General features: G+C 34.6%; 1 protein-coding gene across 1 annotated transcript in view; it reads right to left on the bottom strand.

The window, feature by feature from the left end:
* The window catches only part of side-VIII (sidestep VIII), a 361297-nt gene that overhangs the window by 110074 nt on the left and 228474 nt on the right, over window positions 1–22749 (bottom strand). The window contains exons 4-5 of the mRNA XM_090412947.1: window positions 22084–22194; window positions 10517–10720 (exon numbers count right to left, since the gene is read on the bottom strand). Of these exons, the coding sequence (XP_090269073.1) occupies window positions 10517–10720; window positions 22084–22194 (315 nt within the window). The remainder of the gene's footprint in view (window positions 1–10516; window positions 10721–22083; window positions 22195–22749) is intronic.

The raw sequence follows: 22749 nt of genomic DNA, 5'->3' as shown, positions 1-22749 counted from the left end.
TTATTTATTTCCCTGTTCCTGGCATTAATTTCACAGTAGTGATTTTTTTTAAAATAATTAAACAAAATTGCATTAAGATATAAAGTTGTGGATTTAAATATCAATTTCTAATCAGAATAACTGAGTAAAAATTCATTGTGGAAATTTTTACAACCACAAAAGCACACATCTTTGTTCATTTAAGTTTACAAATGCATATTTTATTTTGCTGAAATACTATTTACAAGTATATTCACTGAGAAAAATTCGAAACATGTAATTACCTAAAATTATTTCACAATATTTAGTTTAGACTCTTAACATTTTCCAAAGAGGTCAATGAATAAAATTTTTGTTACACACTGTTTCTTGGTTACATTACATCAAAATAGCTGGTCATGCAAAATAATTTTTAAATGAGATACCATGGTAATCACACTTCCATACATTTGATATTGTGTCAGTCTGGATATAACACCATGTCCCCTTACACATTCTGTGTATTCTTTTGTCAGCAAATATACACAAACAGTTTTTGTAAAGTGTTCATAAATATCCCAAAATAAAGAATCTTTATCGAATTGGCAAAATTTTGAAAGTGTAATTTTAGCATTGATGAATTTAAATGATTAGCGATAATTTTCCACATGATACAAATAGATGGTAATTCAGTTTCCAAAAATAGTAAATGATTACACTGGCCAAGAAGAAATTTTTTTTCCTGATGATTATGATCTGACACTTGTTTTTTACTAATTTGGGTGCATTGATTTCAAATATCAAACCTATTTTTCTCTATCACATCAGGTTTTTACTCTATGACATTTTCGTTTGCTAATTTTTAAATTTTTGATAGTTTTAAGGAGGCAGTACTATTTAGAGGATCAAAAAAATCGATTTTTGAGTATTAGTTTCTGAAAGTATGTACTTTTAAAAATCTGTTCCTAACTTGTTATCAAGAAATTCGAAAAATTCCCTAAGATATAGCCTATTATTCAAAGCGGTGTGCAGATCAGAATCGGAGCACTCACCACTCTCGCTTGTTAGTAAACGAATAAATGCGTAAGAAACTGCAACAGCATGTACTGGTGCTTTGAATGCGATAGAGCCAATAACCGACCTAATACATTTAGGTGATGAAACGTAGGCGATGACAACTGCCTAAAACTAATGAATGCTATATGAGTCATAGCAGACAAAGAATGATCGAAATCAGTCAATCGTTAATCGATCGTGAAAGTATGATGAGCGCTTCTAACGTTTCAATAAAGTCTCTGTTTTTTTTTTTTGTTTTGTTAATTGCATGTTAGTCAGCAGTGAATCATGTCTACTACCCGAAAATGTGTTAATAGTGTAGATTCCTTCTGCTACATTTGTGGCAGCTTTACTGTTCCCAGTCAAAGGACAAATATCACTGATTTCTTTAACAAAGTGTACTTTGCATACTTTGATGTAAAACTTCAGATCAGGACAATTCATGAACTCCAAATAAAGTGTGTAAGTCATGTGTAAAAAATTCACGACAGTGGAGCAAGGGAAAACGCCAGAAGCTTTTGGCATTCCAATGATTTGGTGTGAACTGAAAAATCATGTAGCTGATTGCTATTTTTGTTTAGTTCAGACTTATAATAAGAAGAATAAGAAAAACATTGTGTAACCAAATCACTCAGCAATTCGGCCAGTTGCTCATTCCAATGAAATAGCTGTGCCAATTTATAAAGGACTTCCTTTATTTGAGAATGAGCATGATCGGGACATGCCAGATGTTCTTGAGGAGCAAGACCCGGATGTTGATTTAGACAATGAAAATTTAATTTCTAGTTCTGGACTGCAACGTTTTACTCAAGCGGAATTGAATGACTTAGTAAGAGATTTGGGCCTATCAAGGAATCATTGGAATTGTTAGCTTCAAGATTAAATGAAAAAAACTTACTAGAGCAAGATACGAAGATAACTTTTTATCGTAGCAGGGAAAGTAATCTTGTACAATATTTTAAACACGAGTCTGGGTTTGTTTACTGTGACAATGTGTCAGGTTTACTACTGAAATGAATGTTGTACAATATCATCCAAATGAGTGGCGTTTATTTATCGACAGATCAAGCAGAAGTCTCAAGTGTGTCTTACTACACAATGGGAATGTATATGGCTTAATTCCTATTGGCTATTCAGTCCACTTAAAGGAAGCATATGAGGACATCAAAAAGGTTCTAAAGTTATTAAAATATACAGACCATAACTGGATCATCTGTGTGGATATTAAAATGGTGAACTTTTTACTTGGCTTTCAAAGAGGATATACAAAGTTTCCATGTTTTCTATGCTTCTGGGATAGTCGAGCTAGAAACCAACACTGGAGTCAGAAACATTGGCCTCTTAGAATATCCTTAAATGTTGGAGAACAGAATGTTATAAATCAACCTTTAATCGACAGAGAAAAAATCATTTTTCCACCTCTACACATCAAACTAGGTCTTATGAAGCATTAGATTTACGAAGTGACTGTTTCCAATACATATGTGAAAAATTTCCATGACTTAGTTATGAAAAAATTAAAGCAGGGGTATTTGATGGACCGCAAATTAGAACTTTAATGAGAGACCCAAATTTCATGAACTCTATGAATGAAATTGAGAAAGAGGCCTGGACTTCATTTACGATGGTTGCGAATAATTTTCTTGAAAACAAAAAAGCATGCAATTACAAAGATCTATTGGAAACAATGCTTGAAAAGCTCCAGCGCCTAGCATAAAGCTTCATTTCCTATACAGTCATCTTGATAGGTTTCCCGAGAATTGAAGTGATGTAAGGGATGAACAATGTGAAAGATTTCATCAAGACTTAAAACGTATGGAAGATCGGTACAAAGCAAATTAGTAAAAAAACAAGTCTCATATAAAAGTCAGCAAAAATTGTGTTGCACTGTATTATCAATGTCATACATTTTTGGTGAAAATCTCTCAGCTTCTTCACAACTAACAGAAAAAACTTTACTTCCATTAGCTCCTGTATCATCAAGTATTAGTTTCCCATCTTGGCATTTCAGAATATAACACTCACCGAGGTCCATTTCATAGTCAACTCTTTTTTGCAATTAGCCGAGGATATCAGACCACTTCCTGCATAACTTTTCCCAAGTGGTCCTGGATAAATACATCGCAATGTACGTGCCTTCTAAAATAATAATTGGTTTCCATCCTTTTAGAGCTAAGTGAAGAGTTTTGCCACATGCTATTTTCCTGAAGAAAGAAAATTTCAATTACTTTTGTGGCTCACCCATTATTGTATTTTACTTTCCTGGATACCAATCACCACAACACAATACGATAGTTGCACAGGATGAATGAATTGCCATAACTGCAAAGACGCTTAACTCAGTTTTTTCCTTATAATAATGTTTACCTGACCCTTAACCATGACCGTTCCTTCCAAAATGAAACTTTCATGCAGATGATTCACGGACATGTTTCTACATGCTGTTGGATATGCTGTTGATGTGAGATTATCTTACTTTGAGACATCATAGGGCAAATCTTATCTCAGTGGCTCGAAGGGTTATTCTATATATTTGTACTTGTTAAGTATTTTATCTTCGAAAAGTGTTTTTGATGTAAGACAATGTGACTAACTCTCTCACTCATATGTCCGAAATTGATGGGATGGGAAAATAAATAGCATTAGGTGGTGGAAGTAAAAAGTTCATCAAGAGGATGACAGAGGTCTTCCCTGCAATGCTCCCCCACTTAACCCATCACCGCTATTCCCCCCCCCCTCTCTCCTCCAGAAGATGTCTGCTTAGCCTATTGGAGATGAGCGAGCTCACCTTTTGCAGATATCTTTTAGCGATCTCACCTCCAACTGATACTGATAACTTTCGAGGGAAAAATAGCATTAGGTGGTGGAAGTGAAAGGGCAGTCAAGCGGGTGACAGAGGTTTTCTCTCTGTCAAATTAAATGAACAAAGATGTGTGCTTTTGTTGTTGTGTTTTTCCACAGTGAATTTTTACTGAGTTATTCTGATTAGAACTTGATATTTAAATCCGCAACTTTATACCTTAATGCAATTCTGTTTAATTATTTTCTAAAAAATCACTACTGTGAAAATAATGCCAGGAATGGCAAAATAAATAAAAAAGTGTTGAAAAATGATATCTATGTATTGATTATTTTAGACATTTTCTAATGTGCTACCTATTGACATTGTTTGAGTTATCTGAAAACAATTCGTTCACATAATCGAAAATCCGAACTGTTAGAATTTGGTTGTTTTACAAAGATATAGTAGATAATTAACCCCAAAACATGGCTTTAACTATAAAAGTTTGGTATAGAAAAAATGTTTGTACTCTCCAGATAACACATATACAAAGTTTACCTTCTCCCACACAAAGTTGGATAAAAACATATCAAACGTGTATCCAGCAGCATATGAAAACATGTCTTTGAGTCATCTGCACAAAAGGTTCATTTTTGAAGGAACGGTCAGGGTAGGGCATATGGTAAGGGTAAACAGTACTATAAGAAAATACCATAGAGTCAAGTGACTTTGGACTTTAGGTAATCGTTCATCTACTGCAGCTGATGTTTTGTGTTGTGGTGTTTTTTGTTTGGTAATGTAAAAATAATGGGTGAGCCACAAAATTCTTTGAAAGTTTCTTTGTGAAAAGTTCTAATTGTTTAGAATTTTGTAACAGAAAGTTAACATAAAATATACGATCAGAGCTAATAATAATAATAATAATAATAATAATAATAATAATAATAATAATAAATAACTATTTATTTCTGGTGCCATGTGAAGTAATCTAAGAAGAATGAAGGAAAACGATTATGAAAATCGACAGTGGGTTAAAAAAATATGAAATTTCAGTTATTATTGAGATAATTGATTGACAATTTCTTTTGAATAAGACTTCAAATTTATTTCCAAAGAAATTTGTATTTCTGATGGAATTATTGTAAGATATGCATTGACAAAGTCCCCTTGTAGTTGGACAAAATTACCTGAAAGAGTTAAAAAACAGAATTCTCGGTGAATAAAATATAACCATCAGCTGAAGTAGGAAATGGGTTCTTTATCTCTGGACAAACAAGAAGTTGGATGATAGAATCAACATGCAAATATCAAATATTACTCCCCAAAGGAAGAGAAAAATCAAAATATTAACCATGTTAATAGGGAGGCCTGTTCTTGATTTAAATGAAAATGGATGCCCAAAATGTGAAAACATAACATGTAGTTTTAAATGTTTTTGGAAACATAACGAAATATTTTGTGCTTTTCATAATTCTCAGAAGTATATGTATCGGTTTCAAAAAAATAAATATGCAACCCTTAATTTTACTACAGTAATAAATTCTCAACGAACACCAAAAAAAAATTAACTTTCAGATGAGAGTCACATTGTCAAAAACCACATGATGGCAATTCCACAAGCAAACAAAAGGAACAAAAAATAGATTGTATATTTCACTTTATTTATTTCTGTATGTTAGATTCAGTAAATACAATTCAAAAATAATATTTCATTCAAATAAAATGTGTAATTTAAATGAACAAATTTGGTGTCATTGAGGTGTTATACAATTTAAGCAAGACGATAACATTTTTTTTTCAACTTGTAAAATTTCATGCCTCAAACTAACCAGACATTTTTTTAAATCCACACAACTTGGAAGTTGTCAACTTGGAAGGTGGAAGCAAAAGGAATAATCGGGTATTAAATTAATAGGCAGAATTTTAGTGGAGAATATTTCACCTGAAAAGTGACATTTTATTTATTATATATGTAGATACCTGTCTTTTTCACTTTATTTAATTTTGGTATGTTAGATTCAGTAAATACAATTTGTTAATAATATTACAGTGATATAAAAGTTAACAGAAATTAACAAAGTATATATTACAGAGCTAATATTCATTGGAAATAATAAGAAATAACTATTTATTTGTTGTGCTGGCAAAAGAAATTTCTAAAAGAAAACACTGAGGTGAGTTCAAAACCTTGTTTTTTGCATATCCGCTACTTAAAATTACTAATGCTAAAGAAAAAAATAAATAAAATAAATATATTTCATTTACAGAAATAGGTTAAGAGAACAAGGAATCGCAGGTAAAATTAATAGTCAATATGGGTGTTAAAAATAAATGTAAACATTAATATTCTACAGAAATAATTTCCCATATAACGAACAATGAATAATTTTAGGATATGTGTCATCACAATCATGTGAATACTAATCCCTTGGTCCTATGTAAGTATTTGAGAAACATCCAAACTTGGGAAAATGATACCTTTTGAATAATACCACAATTTACGGATATGACTCGTGTCATCTTCATAAAAGAACCGTTTGAAGAAAACCGCGATTTGTAGTAACTGCTCGGAGAGTGGATATTGCTCATGATGATAACAGAGAAATCTAAAGGAAGAAGTACTGAACTATTTAAGGTTACAGTATTTACAGAAATTCTTTCTTTGTGGTTTTTGTTTGTGTTGTGCTGTGGATATAAAATTCAACTATTTTGGAATATTTTTTTGAATATTTGTATTTAGAAGAGCCATTCTGGAAATCTGTAAGTAATTTTGAATTATCATTAGAATTTCTAGAATACATACAAAAGGTTTTGTAATCCATTTAACTGTCTGTTTATTTTAATATATTTACTTTAAAATGCCATTGAGACACCAGCATATAATTAAATTATTCAGAAAAGCTCGAAATACTGTCGCCGTGTAAACTTAAAAGAACAAGCAGTGTCGTTTATATGTTATGTTTGTTTAAGTAAGATCACATTTGAAATCATTGTGAATTCACACAAGATTTATTAATTTAATTATTTATTGAACTTTAAGGGCTTAATTTAGACAAATCAAAATTTTCGGATGAATTATGAATAAAATATGAAGTTGAATTAGATATGAATATAGAAGAAAACATGGATGAGCAATGGGAAAAAAATGTGTGTGTTTAAGTGACAACAGTATATAATTAATTATTCAGCAAAGTTCGAAACACTGCCGCCATAAGGACTTTCTCTAAGAATTCCCACCCTTTAACAGGAAAGAAATACCACAAATGTATTGTAAAATTAGTACAGCCATCTATAGAAGATAAAAAAGTGGATGTATGTTTAAGTAATATCAATTTTGAAATCACTGTGAATTCACAAAAGATTTGTTTATTTATTAATTTATTGATCTTTAAGATCTTAATTTAAACAAATGAAAATATTCGGATGAATTATGAATAAAATATGAACTTGAATTAGAATATGAATATAGAAGAAAATACAGATGAGCCATGTACAGATGAGCTATATACAGATGGGGGGAAAAGTGTGTTTAAGGGACACCAGTATTTAATTAAATTATTCAGTAATGCTCGCAACACTGCCACCATCACGAATTTCTCTAAGAATTTCCACCCTTTAACAGGAAAGAAATACCCCAAAATGTAATGCAAAATTAGTACAGCCATCTATAGAAGATAAAAAAAACTGCATGTTTGAGTTTCATAAACATATAATTAATTTTAAACATTCACATCACGATTCCTTATCTTATCATGATCTTGATCTTGTTAGAAGTGTCCCTCCAATCACGACACGATTCCTTATCTCTAATTCCTTATCTTCCATTCAATTCAAAAAAATAACGTCACTTATTTACAACTAACAAATGACGTCACTTATTTACAACTAACAAATGACATCACTTATCTTCATCTCATAATAACACACACCCACGTTACGATTCCTTATCATATCTTGATTTTGATCTTGTCAGAAGTGCACCACTAATCACAACACAAATCCTTATCTCTAACATCACTCATAATTCCATACGCGAACCAAAACACAAGATCTCACCTCGCTGACACATATGCCCCCCAGGGAAATTCCTAACATTCCAATCTCATGATATCACGCCCATAATGACTTCACTTCATCTTCTTATCAACCAATGACATCACGATTCCTTATCTTATCTTGATCTTGATCTTATCAGAAGTGTCCCACCAATCACGACACGATTCCTTATCCACTAATATATCTCCCTTTTCCATTCAAAACAATAACGTCACTTATTTACAACTAACAAATGATGTCACTTATTTACAACTAACAAATGACGTCACTTATCTACATCTCATAACAGCACACACCCACGTCACGATTCCTTATCTTATCTTGATCTTGATCTTGTTCAAAGTGCACCACCAATCACAACACGAATTCTTATCTCTACCATCACCCATAATTACATACACGAACCAAAACACAAGAACTCACCTCACCGACACATATTCCCCCAGGGAAATTCCAAACATTCCAACCACATGACGTCACACACAATGACGTCATCTTCTTATCAACTGCAGACGTCACGATTCCTTATCTTATCTTGATCTTGATCTTGTTCAATTGCCACCCATTCTACTAATGTGACCTCCACTTTATAATATATCATTCCTATCTATCCATTTTACACCTTTTCTCTTAATCAGGTTCCAATGATATCTTGACTACCATGGTCACTTCAGAAATGTTAACAACCATATACAGAGTAAACGTAAATAACTTAGGTAGAAAAAAACAGAATTACCTTCTGTTCATAATGCTATTTTCACAACTGTAATCTTAAATTATGCTCCAAAACGAACACTTACCCATTAATGTTGAACAATGTTTCGTAATGCATTACATTGACAAAATTATTTGGACACCTAGTTATGGTAAAATGTCTCTTAATTATATATCTAGTACTGAGTGGGACTGCTTTTGTCCTGAATGACAGCAGCCATCCATCCTGGTATGCATTCAACCAATTTGTGATACATTGCAACAAGAATATTCTTCCATTCCTCACGTGCTATTCCCAGTGCTGATGACAGCTGGAGTGTGAATCCAATTCGGCGTTTTAATTCGTCCCAAAGATCTTCAATGATGTTGAGGTGTGATCTCTGAGCTGGTCAGTCAGACGCTTCAGTGTTGTATCGGACACGCAGTACAGTATGACATGGAGTATGGGGCTGCTGAAACATGCAACGGCACTGCCAAAGCACTTCCACTGCATAAGAAGCATGAAGTTGTCCAGGATGTCCAGGCAGCCATCAGACATAATGGTTTTGGGAACGTTCACCAATGGACCAGACCACATCCAACTGAAACATTCCCATATCATTAACAAGCATCCATCAAACTTGAAAGTTGGAATGATGCAGTCCGGTTGGAAAACTTCCAGGGATAATAACCAGATTCAAATACTACTGTCAGATAAAAACATTAGGAAGTTTGATTTATCTTTCCATAAAACCATTTTGCAATCGTCTACGGTACAGGATTGTTGTTGTAAAATATAGAGTCCAAACGTCGTTTGGTGTTGAGGGGGAGTTCTGTGTGGCTGGTTCCCTGCAGCTCTGCCATGGCAACTTAAAACATGCAAAACTCTGCGGACAGTTCTAGTGCTGACAGATATTCATATCTAGTGCAGACTGATCGCCTGCTTTCTCTTGATCAGTCTAAAAATGTCGCATAACCATTTGAATCTTGCATAACTATTACTAGAGGATAATCCGTTCGACAGACAAACTATCTATTCCACGGGACATTTTATTTCCGAATCATTCCTAATTCTTCTGCAACCTCTGCTAGACGAATTTCTTATTATCTCTCTCTCTCTCATCACTATATTCGTTCACATTTGTTGTCTTTCATCTTTATTTAACAGCTCTCCAAAATAATGTTGCCAAATCATCTTAATATCTCTTTCAGTAATCAAATTTTTTTCATCCCCATTTATTAAAAAATCTAGGTCTTCGTTTTTTCTGTTTCTATTTTTTATTAGTCCATATAAGAGTATTTTATGATTCCTGTCAATGTCTTCTTTAACCTTAAGTAAATTCAACCCAGCGTTTTATCTTTTCTTCTTTAATTATTTCATTTATTTTTATTTTATATTTAGTTATTTATTTTTGTGCATGCATTTTTCGGATTATAAACAATTCTATGACCATTTGATCTGTTCGTCAAAACTCCGAAAAACTTTATTTTTCAACTTGACTGCTTGTTTAACTCTTTCATTCCACCAGCGAGTTTCTTCTCCTTTTCTGCTTCCCTGTTCTTCCCCACACATCGTCTACTGTTCTTTCCGTTAAATCTCGAAAAATATCCCACCTCTTGTACATTATCTGTAGTTAATTTCTAGACCTTGGACCTAATCAGGGACTCAAATTCTGGAATATCTTCTCCCTAATTCCCTGAACAATTAAGACTAAGTGTGAAAATTATTGGTCGTTCGTTAAATTGGAATCTCTTGAGAAGCGTTGCTAACTAATCACAAGAGGGAATGATGAATGGTTACAAATAAAATACGATGTGAAAATAAAGCCACGTAACGATGGAAATGATTGAATAACTAGCAGAATTTTTCTTTAATGGAGCATTAAAAGGAAATTAATTGGCGTTAAAAGTCGATCAGAATGTAAGTTTCTTTAAAAACAAAAAGTTCGATCAGGCAGAAGGCGAACTCACAATTCATGTCCACAGTTACGGCGGAGGACATCGGGACGGAGATGTTGTTGTTAGAGGCCTGGCAAGTGAATACAGCCATCAGGTCGTGCCGCTGCAAAGCTGCGATTTCCAGTTCGTTAGTGATTACTCCTCTAGATGCTGTCTGGTAGGTGTCATCGAGTAGCACCGATTCCCTCCACCAAGTAACGTTCGGGGGTGGTTTACCTAGTTAAGAAAGTCGAAAGGATTACTCAAGAGCAAGGGAAGGAAAATAAAACCATTAACTTACTTCACATTCCTGAAGTGAATACATGAAATTGTATTGATAAGAAATCATATTTTTGCTTTAATCCAGTATCCAAACTTCAGAAAAAAATTGTGCATCAAATTCCCTCAATTCCCATAATACAGATCACGCACCTTTCAGATGTTTCTTTGCTGGCCCTTGGATAAAAGACTAAAACAAGAACATTTCTTCCAGAGTATAATTTCTTGTGAAGAAAACTTGCTGAAACACTATAATTGTCCATTATACTTGAATAACACACCATTTTACTATTGTTTACAAAAAACATGACTTCTGAATGGATTTAGCCTTCAGTATTCCCATTGATCTCGCTCCCAAACTGATCTCCAGAAGTCTCCTACGGGACTTCACGAGATCAGTTTGATTTTTTCTATATTCTTATTTTTGTTCTTTCATATTTTAGACTTTATTTTTCTGGTGTTAGTGGCGGTCGTCGTCCCACAAATGCGATTATTCAAGCTGGTATTCGTAAGACTACGGAATTTATCTGATAGCCATTTCATCTGAGGTTATAAGATTGCTGATAGTGCACTCTTTCTAATATTGTGGGATTGGTTTATTTATTTAATATGGAAATGTAGTTGTGAGATTATGACCTCAGTGTTCGGGCCCTAAAGACGCGAACATTTGTAACTAACATTCCACTATGTGAAGAGACGAGACAAGTAAGATTTTAAACGAGAGATTGTATGGATTGGAGTGTGGGAATATTTAGTTCTAGATAAAGATGGAAACCAGAGAACAAATATTACAGTGTCTTACATCCCAAGGTAGCACAATAATACCCGTAATAGTGTAATGATGGGAAGCCAATTGACAACATTAAAATCGACAGATGTCTAATGCAGTACATAGAGAAATGCGATGAAAATGCTAATCGAGACATCTTCAAAATAGAGTAAAATCGGTAACATAAAAACATTAGCACAAGGGAAGATCCCAAATGATTTCTAAGGTCACCTTGACAATCGCATGAGGACGCACTTACTAGATATTGTTAATATCTGTACAATTGAATTTTGGTTGATTGTTCAAGGACAGCGTCTGATTTGTGCCTCACACGATCATTTAGGCAGCAATTGCCTTAAAGCTAAACGTCTCAAATGAGTACACATCGGACATATTGCCAAAAAGTGTCCAAACCTTGCAGGAGAAGCAAAAATTCTGAATATCGCGTTATTAAATGCACTTTCAAGACTATAAAAGAACAGCAAACATAATTTTTCGAATATAACAACCCAGTCTTTAAAAAAGCGCTTTTAAGTAAACTATATTCGGCAAAATAGCAAAAATGCACGATAATTTTAAAACAAATCAGGTTCTAAATTTCTCAGCCAGTTTGGTCGTCCGCTACGAAGGGCCAATTGCTGTTCAAGTTAATAATGAAGAAATCAGTGCAAGAAGTGAAATACAGGAGTGAATACAGAGAAAGCTCAAACACAATTAAAAAAATTATAAATACTCCATATATATAATTTACAATAATTTATGTATACTTTGTAAATATATATGATTTATCTTCTTGTTATTGTTATTCCTTTCCTCCTCTTTTACCTTGCGGCGTCGAGGATTTTCTATTCTAAATAAACGTATCTCGAGGATAAGGTGGTTAGTTCTATGCCTCCCGGTATGTCCTGGCTGCAGCTGCCTGCGTTCAAGGGCCGATTTGCCTGTTATGGGGAACGAAAAACCAGACTTTATGGGTGATAAAACTGCCTGCTTGCGTATGAGACCGGCTAATTCACCACTTAAAGGTTCCTGACATATTTATTGTTGCATTTTATATTATATTCCAAATATGTATATTGCTGTTGATTTCTGAAGTTTTGTTAAACACGCACAAAAAAAATTAAGATTGTATAAAATTATATATATATATATATATATCATATATCTTAATGTGTGTGTGTGTGTGTGTGTGTGTGTGTGTGTGTGTGTGTGTGTGTGTGTGTGAGAGACAAAAAGTCAAAAACTTTTTAACTTGCAAAATACAACTGGCAAAATGAACTTCAGTGCACAATTAATTTTGCATGGTTGGAATTGCAGGACAAATTCAAATTGCAACTGCGAGAAATAGAAAAAGTCAGTGTAACAATTTACTTGGGATTAAAAATTGATAGTAATTTAAGCAGGAAACCGCATTACCGATGTCGTAAATAAAGTAAGGATTATGTTAAACAGACTTTACTACCTAAATACATTATTAAATTTAAGATATGCTAAAAATATTACATTCTTTCTGGATTAAAATCACACTACAATATGGTATATTAAGTTGGGGAGGAAACTATCGCACTACGCTGAAACCTTTATTTTCGAATTAGAATAAAGTAATTAAAATCTTGACTAGAAACAAATACAAGGATGCCGCAATCTGTAATAAATACACCATACTAAGATATAGTACACATTAGATATTTATACTCATACAAGGTACTGCTGTTCAAAAAAACGACAACGAATACGTAAATATCAAACAAGATACTTTCCTTAGTAGACATAAGGGCCTAAAATATTTAGTTCCAAAAGCAAATAAAGAAGCAATACACAAACATTATACTTATTTAGCGCCAAAAGTATTAAACACACTACCTTTAACAATAAGAAATGAAACTAACCCAAACAAATACAAAACTCGAATGAAATAATATTTATTTTCACACAGAAATGCGGAAGCTCTGTTCAACATAATTGCATAAATTATTGGTTTTGCATATTGGTATTAAAAAGATTCAGTTTCAAGTGTAAAATGTAATAAAATTTAAATGCTATTTAACTACTTTGATTTATTTTGTTCCTAATTAATGTTATGCAACTTTCTCTGTACATATTAGCACGTTTCCTGTGATTTTATTATGTTATTATATTATAATAATATATAATATGTATATTATATGGATGTGCATATGTGTATATAATAATGATGCCTTACATAACTTTTTGTAACTTTATGTATATCATAACTCTGGACGAGCTGTTGCTCTTAGGTTAAACATATGATTTTCAAAATGTTGTTCTAGAATATGAATCGTACAAAAAATCATATTAATATTGAGTGTGGAGCATCGACTGACAAAGGAAAGAGCTCGTGTTGACATTCATTTTGAACAACTGAGATTGTTGTGCTAGGGGAGTTCAGTTTTAGAGCAGCGGAGATATTTCGAATAAAGCAGAGAAGTTCGTTCGAAATGTTTCTAGTTGGATATTAACAGAAGCCTAACCGCCTAGTTGGAGATATTTTATATATATTTGAAATCAATGAATGATAAACAACCCACATTTCTGTGGCTTGTTTATCTTCAAGGGACACTTTGTCGAATTTATTTCAATGTCTCATACATTTCTGGGAGACATTCCAGTATCATTTTGACTCTTAATATTGTTGCATTTTTGTGAAGTAGATTACAGAGAGAGAGAGAGAGGAGATCATCCAAAATCACTGACATATGATATGGGCATAAATTAGCTAACCAGCACTTACTGGCTATTATCTTATCTCACCCTTGAGAAAGTCGATATGCAGAACGTCGGTTTTAGGAGTTGATTGACGTTTGCTTTGCAAACTGTTTCTTTCTTTCTTCTCTCTCTCTCTCTCTCTCTCTCTCTCTCTCCCTCTCTCTCTCTCTTTGGGTGTGTGTGTTTGTGTGGGCGTACGTGCGTTTAGGGTATCTTCGGGAATTTTTGCTTCCTACAAACTATTTTTGCGCAACTTTGTTGATGTTTGTTATGAAGATCAATTTCGGTTTTTAAGGGTGATAAGAATTTAAATTAAAATTTCCTTCGCGCTGTCTTTCATTAAACTTGCGTAGAAGATAAACACTCCCTCTATTAACAAGTGACGATTCCCAGCATGGTGTGGTGAGTGCTCAGCAGCCACACAATTAAATTAATTAATTCTCTTTACTCTTCCATTTCTGCACGAACAACATAATTTTTGCGTGTTCAGATAACATTAAAGTCACCGTTTCCTCTTCTATTATCCAACCGAGACGGCTTAACTCTTTTCGGGGCTGATTTATTCGGAGAACAGAACTGCTTCGCTTAGAGATTTCTGCTCTGCTTCGTAATTAAATCCAAAATTTTAATTAATTCCGTGAATGGAAAAAATTGCATTCCAGCTGAAACTGGAATGTGTCGGGTGCACAGTGGTCAGAGGAGTCTATTCCTCTCCGCTGCACACCGAATAGTTTCGAGAAGTTTCTTCCAAAATGCTTCTGCTCGTTCTCGTCAGAACACTTCAAATCAAAGTTACTTCGTAGCAGAAAATCTGCAACTGAATTTTGGAATGCATATGAGCACAGAGGATCCACTCTACATGAAATAGCAACTTGGAATGTGAAATTCGTTTAGAGAACGTCCTTCATTATGTATGAAACGGAATTCAGAAACACAGCCGAGAAAACGTGTTAGGACTTACCTATTGGGTTGTTTGATCGCATCCTTGAATACTTCAAGAAGTATTTGTGTGAGCATTCGGCTCACACGTTGTGTGACAAATGTTGTTGAATAGCTGGCTCCTCTGCATTTACTTTCTTTCCTAATTTCTCTTCACAAACAAAGCTTCTTGGAAAGTTTCCATTCCAGCAAAGTCAACTACACTACACTCTACGTATTGCTTGACTGTGCGAGGAGCACCTCACCGTTTCTGGAGACAGTTTTTAATGACGACCATTATTTTCTATGTGTGGACTCGTGCGTGTGGTTTCCGTGTTATTATTATTATGATCTGAATTCCATGGAGTCCATGGACTTATCATAAGTCGTTCTGTTTTGACACAAGGGATACCAATTAAGTTTCTTTCCATTTTTTGTTGTTGTTGTTTTCATTAATCTTCCAGCGGTGCCTAGTTGTTTCCATGCAATGAGTTTGCAAGTACTCTATAACATAAAGGAAATCAACGAAAAGCGATGTGGCCATTAAACAGTTATCGAAACTGAAAGCCGCTGTGGAAAATTATTAATCGCTCTTTCTCGATGGACTACGAAGCCCCATACATTGGGCCTTGTATGAAATATTAGGCAGATCCCTAAAGTGAAATTTAATGCCTTTAACATGATAACTTAGCTCAAATCCCTTTTGCAGCAAAAACAAAAAAAACTCTCTGCTACAACAGACGCCATTCCAGTGCTAACCAACGATCTCTGGCAACTTCTGGCAAGTCGTCAGAAGTGACGACTCAAGCAATCCAGAGTTAGGAAATATGGATAATGTCAAAGTGAAAACTAAAAAAGCTAAACTAGAAAACGCAAATTTAGAGCTCCGCATGAATTTTCCACGATGTTCCTAGTCTTGGTTTCTCGATGACTGCAAGTCACAAAGATGCCAACCGTCTCTATCTCTCCTCAGTCCTGAGTCAATCGCTTCAATTTCCCTCCTATTGGCTTTAATATAACTTTTTATGTGTCTTTACGTGCATGAAGCAGTAAAGAAAACTGCACATAAAATTAACGTTAACTATATTAAAGATGATACGGAGGTTATTATTATTATTATTATTATTATTATTATTATTATTATTATTATTATTATTATAAGAGAAACTCCATGGAGTCCACAGACTCATCAAGGGAGGCCCTAAACATTATGCCAATCGCAATCCGATATTCGTGCAATACCTAACCTAAACTTCAACTCCGTATGCATCAATATCCCCGAATCTCTGGCTTCATCAATTTCCCGGAGTACAGTTCCATCAGTATGGTTCCTCTTCATCCCCAAACGCATAACTTATACTTTGCCACATTTCACTGGTATTCGTTCTCCTTTGCTCATACTTCCAGTTTATTTAAGTCACCCTCAGATCATTATCTATACAATTAATGTACAAATTAAATAGTAGTGACCAAAGTACAGATCCCCACGGCACGACAGTAGTCACAGGCCTTCTATGATCACTCTACTCCTGAATATACTACTGTCTGATATCTCTCCATCAACCACCTTGTTATCCACATCACAGCTTCATACCCACTCCTACTTGCTACAATTGAACAAAATTTCATGCGTCATTCTGTAAGAAGCTTTTGACAAACCTAGCAGTTCCACTATATACCCATTACATTTCTTCAGCTCAACTGCCACTGTATTATATATTGCGAGTACGTTACTGAGTGATGGCTCACCTTTCACAAATCAAAGTGGCCTCCACTATATAGTATATCATTCCTATCTATCCATTCCTTGCCTTTTCTCTTAATCAGTCTCCAATAATATCTTGACTACCACGGTTACTCAAAAAATGTCAATCGGTCGATAATCGCTCTTTTTTTGGAATGGAACTATTTCCCTGTCTTACCCTCCCGCTTAGAACCAACCCAGAGCTGAAACTTAAAATGAACAATGCTGTCAAAAGCAATATCCTATGCGCCTCCAACTTCATCTATCGCTATTTCCATATAGGTCGCCCTTGCCTCTCTCTCTCTCTCTCTCTCTTGTTACTGTAATAAGTCCGTATGGATGATATACCCTTACAAAGTGATCTTAGGAGTTCAACTACTGGTATTTTGGCTGCTTTTTACCTCGTAACCTAGGCATCGTGTTCACAGTGGGCAGAGAAATAAAGCAATGCTTATAATTATGAATTGTAAATCAAAAGTGACCAGGGACAAAGGTTGAAAGGACACAAGAATATAGACCAATATGTGACAATAACAAAACCAATATATGACTAGCAAAATATATCTTAACGGTTATTTGACTAGAAATGTAATGCATCTACTGTTTATTACCAAAAATGTAAATAAGACGCAGATGCATTACATTTCTAGTCAAATGCCCGTTAAGATATACTTTGCTATCTTTAAAATGGTTACATATTGGTTTACACTTGATATTCTTGTGTCCTTCCAACCTTTGTCCCTGGTCACTTTTGATTTACAATTCATAATTATAAGCATTGCTTTATTTCTCTGCCGATTGTGAACACGATGCCTAGGTTACGAGGTAAAAAGTAGTACAAGTATTTTGGGGTCAAAGAGGGCAAACTTTTCAGAAGAAGGGACGATGAAAACAAACTTATGGCGGATCAAATGCCTGAACACTCCGAGAAAACAGCGAGAGGTAAAACTGACGTAAGCACCAAAATGTTGTTATTATTACCTGAAACATCCAGATAGTCATCTAGAGAGGAGATAAATCACCCAAACCAGCTGCCACACCTTCCCTTCAATTCATTCATACTAGATGCATTCACTACTTGTAAAGGCAAACTATTTCACTCACTGCTCTCTGGGAGAAAAATCTATCTCTTACCATTTTTTACTGCGAACAAACTTAACTTCCATGGATGCTCCAGTGTTCTTTCCCCACTTTCCATATAACGAAAAATTTCATCAGATGATATCCTATAACAGCCATTCAGAAGTTTAGACCTGTTATATCATTCCTCTTTTATCTGTTAACAAGAGTCTGTAATCCAACTCGCAATCTGACCTCATAATCTGAATCCAATAATCCAGATATAATCTTTGTAACTCTCATTTGCACCCTTTCCACGGCTTTTGAATCCGACTTAGTTATCTTTGCAACTTTTGCTGTGTGACCACTGAACTTCAGATTCCTCCTATCCATCATTACGCCCCGATCCCTAGCCTCACCAGTTTCTTGTACGATAGCATAACCCAGCTAATGTAATATGCCGCTGGAAATTTCACCCCGTGAATGCATAACGGAAATGAATAAAAACATGTTACTTATGGTTGTGTCGCTTTTCTCCTTCCTACACAAAGAAAATTTACTACAACTACATTCGGTACATCGTACAGAGTCCCTGATGGTGAAGTTTGTAACTTTTTGTTTTAAAAATATAACTGAGTTTACAGGTCGTAATAATTATTTTCGCCTACTAGTTTCGCCACTTAGGCCGGTTAAGATACATACACCAATAAATATACAACAAGCGTTAAAATGAATCATTGCATAATTAAAAACACCGAGTGCGTAAGAAGCGTTACACAAAAATACAAGTAAAACTGAAACACGTGGAGCGTGGAAGCTGACACATAGTCAGTCATTGTTCACCACTGAATTGGACAAGAGCGCCATGTCGTACATCGAAGACAACTTCAGCGCCCGCAACATCAAAGAGGCTACAATGGTGATTCACTCACAAAGCACTCCCAACAGAAACCAAGGAATAAATGTATGTGACATTTGGAAGTCACGCATTAGATCTTTAAACACATCGGACTTCACTTTTTCTGCAAAGTATCGAGCACCTACTGAACAGACCTGCTGCTAATCCAGACGAAGCCACCAGCTTAAGTGGCGAAACTGGTAAGTTTATTAAATAATTATTGCCATCTATAAACCCAGTTTCAGTTGTATTTTTATTCCATTCGTTTTTTGGTGAAAAAATCAGCATCTTTATTTCAGATATCTCTTTCGCATGATGCACAATGAATTCCTAGACAGGTTCGAGGGATTTGGATCACAAGGCCTTAAACAGGGATACTTTAATTTTGATCACCCTGTATATATATATATATATATATATATATATATATATATATATATATATATATATATATATATATATATATATATATTATATACTTTAATATACATATATAATATGTATATATATATTAAAGTTAACGCTACGGTAGTGCTAAATATTGAAGATACGACAAGAAAATCTTGGACTTACTATGAACAGAGACACTTACAGAGATAGTCCTGGAAAGGGATCCTACCCGTGAACTCCATAATCTTACTAACAACTTTGTGAGAACAACGACATAGTTTCCAAAGACCATTCGTCTATCTTTTCGATCCTTTCATCCGTTAATTCCTAGATTATACGGATTATCAAAAATACATAAAAAGAACACTCCACTACGGCCAATTGCAGAAGGTATCGACTCACCCACTTATAACTTTTCAAAATACTTAGCAAAATTATTTAAATGTTTATCCGGCACGTCTTCATCGTTTATTAAAAATTCGGTTGATTTTGTCTCAAGTATAAAAGACATTTCTATTAAAGAAGAAGAAGAAATAATGGCCTGCTCTGATATAGTCTCCCTCTTTACTTATGTATCTACAGAAGAAGATCTCTTACTACTGAAAGAAAAATTATCAGAAAAGGTCATGTCCTTATTAACTCACTTTATTAATTTTGGCTATTTCAAGTTTAAAGATACTACCTACAAACAAAATTCTGGTCTAGCCATGGGTAACCCATTATCGCCTATTCTAGCTAACATATATCTGGAACATTTTGAAGAAAAGGCCATATCCTCTTTTCCTTTAAAACCAAGAATATGGAAAAGATTGATAACCCTTTTCTAATCTGGAGCCTCGGCTGTAAATCTCTTCAGAACTTCCTTGACCACCTGAATAGCCAGCACCCAAACAAAAAGTTCACTGTGGAAGAAGTTAATGGTTCTCTTTCCTTTTTAGATGTTAAACTCACTCGCTCCTCTGAAAATTAAACGTCTCGATTTACAGGAAACCTACTCACACGAACAGATATCTCCACGCTCAGTCCTCCCACCATTATCCACCTCAAAAACTTTGAATCATCTAGAAGGCAGGAAATCGTGCTCGCTCCCTTCTTTTGTGAGGAAGAGGAGATTAACAAAGAGCTTAAATTTCTTCGTAGTAATTTCCAACAGAATGGTTATTCCAAGAAATAAATTAATAAATTACTTTTAAATCCCCTCCCTTGCCATAGTGAATATACCAATAATGTAAAAGGTCATATTTCTCTACCCTATATCAGCTCTGTTTCACCCAAATTGGCCAACGTTCTTAAGAAATAAAACATCAAGATATTATTTGCTCCCTTTCCTAAACTCCGTACCTTACTGAGCCGACCCAAACCAAGACATGACAACCTTAAATATCCCGGCGTCAAATCTGGTGTAACTGTAACAAACCATATTTTGGCTAGACAGAGAAGGCCCGACATTGAGTTACTTACTGAAGAACATTAGAGGGACGTTACATACGGCAGAACACGGGCTAGTGCACTGTCAAACCATATTCTGTTTTTTTGCTAACACTAATGAAGAAGACCTCATTCATCCAGTTCTATGGGACAGATCTAATGGTATTTTTCGTTGCTACGACGAACTAGAAAGAAGGATAGTGGAATCTAAAGAAATCATTCTTATTCCTATACATCTTAATAACAACCTTAGTTATAACCTTTGACGTTCACGAGGTTCTGAATGCATGCGCACGTCCAACCATGAGGTTATCCAGAGAACAATTTTAAATATACAAACGCTAACGCTTTAATACTCAACTGTGTATGCTACCGCTTTGTTTAGAGTTCATTACTTCGTGTTTTTTGCTTGGTTTTCTCTTTTTTATGCACCTGAAGAAGTCTGTTAGAAGACAAAACTAGTTGTGAACCACCCGAGTAAACCAGTCAGTCCACACACACACACACACACACACACACACACACACACACACACACACACACACACACACACACACACACACACACACACACACACACACACACAAGGTGAAACGAGTTAAAAATTTATTCGTGGTTTGGTTTCAAGACTGATAGGTTGAACTCACGTGTTAGCAAAGTGGTCAGTAGTAAAAAAAAACATGCAGTCGAATTCAGGTGAAAGTATTATTCCAAAATAGCTCTTGTCCTCTTCTCACCAATGTTGTAAACTCAAAATGCCGTTTCATTACTTTCGATGCAGAGTTGTTCGTTTTTTATTCGGGATTGTTTTTATTAAAACTGCCAGTACGCCCAGATGATATGCAATGCAGGCATGTTTGCTGGATAGCGTCTCTGCTCTTCAACCAATGAGTCTTCAGTTCGATTCTCATGCGTCTTCAGGTAGGAGATGAATATCCTCGTCCGGTGTAAGAGTCTTCCCGCTCATTTCAAGTGGGTTTGTTGTTTTGCGTTTAGCTAAGAATTTTCGTATTATCAAAAAAATGAAGACAAATATATAAAAAATAATAAACATAAGAAAGGACAAAATATCTTTCTTAGCCCATTCACGGCGCTATAAAGTTTCGTGCGTTTATGCTGGATTAATAAGAAATCATTTTCCGGTCATTTCACTCGGCTTCCAGCTGCTCAGTATTCCACAGATCTTCACTTATATTCGAGGTAGATGGGCGTGCAATAAAATAAAAATTTAAAAAAAAAAGCCGTTTTCCTCTGCTTTTCATTTTTCACGTGACTTCGCGAGTTTAACCTATTTGTCCACAAGAAAACATTTTCTTTGAAGATTTATGATATTTTCTGACACTAGGAATATCTCGATTGAAATATTATAAATACGCGCACTTACTCACCTCCTTTCACCTCGCACACCAAGACTAGTCTATCCCCTTCGTTGTATGGTCCAATTAGACTTTGTATGATATCTCCATCGGCATCGGTAATAACCGGTTTTCCCGGAGGCACTGGATTAAAAAAAGATTAACATTAACAGAATATACAGTGATAATTATGAAAAAAAGAGACTTTTCTAAGGTTTGTACTTCGCACTGTTAGCAAAAAAATTAAATTAAACAAGCTCGAGGACGCATTTCACATTCCATTCACAGCAAACAACCAGAAAGACGGAGGCTGTCAATTATTCATTAGTGATGTATTATTTCCTTTTATCTAAAATTGCAATAAACTGCTAATAAATAGAACATCGTTTTTTAGAGGACTAATTAATAATAGGATGGTGGTTACGTAAATAAGACGATGATAATTTGTCGCAAGACACTAGAACAAGATTACAAAGCTCTAAGTGTAATGCAAATTCCGATGCACGTGTCAGATAGACGAGTCATTAGAAGGGCATCTTGCTTATTTACTCTAATTTAAGTTTGCAAAGAAAAGTACACGTATTTGACTAATATGAGGTTAAGCTTTTCAGAAAATTGTGATGTTCTTTGTCTTGTACTTCCCATTTTGTGCATGTTTTTTGTTTATGATTAAAAATTATAAAAGTAAAGCTGTGATCT

Source organism: Typopeltis vanoorti, chromosome 23 (assembly GCF_054136105.1).
Source record: "Typopeltis vanoorti isolate ZY-2024b chromosome 23, IOZ_Tvanoo_1.0, whole genome shotgun sequence".
Taxonomy (NCBI): domain Eukaryota; kingdom Metazoa; phylum Arthropoda; class Arachnida; order Uropygi; family Thelyphonidae; genus Typopeltis; species Typopeltis vanoorti.
Note: the sequence above shows the minus strand (reverse complement) of the source record. Positions and strands in the feature narration are given on the sequence as shown.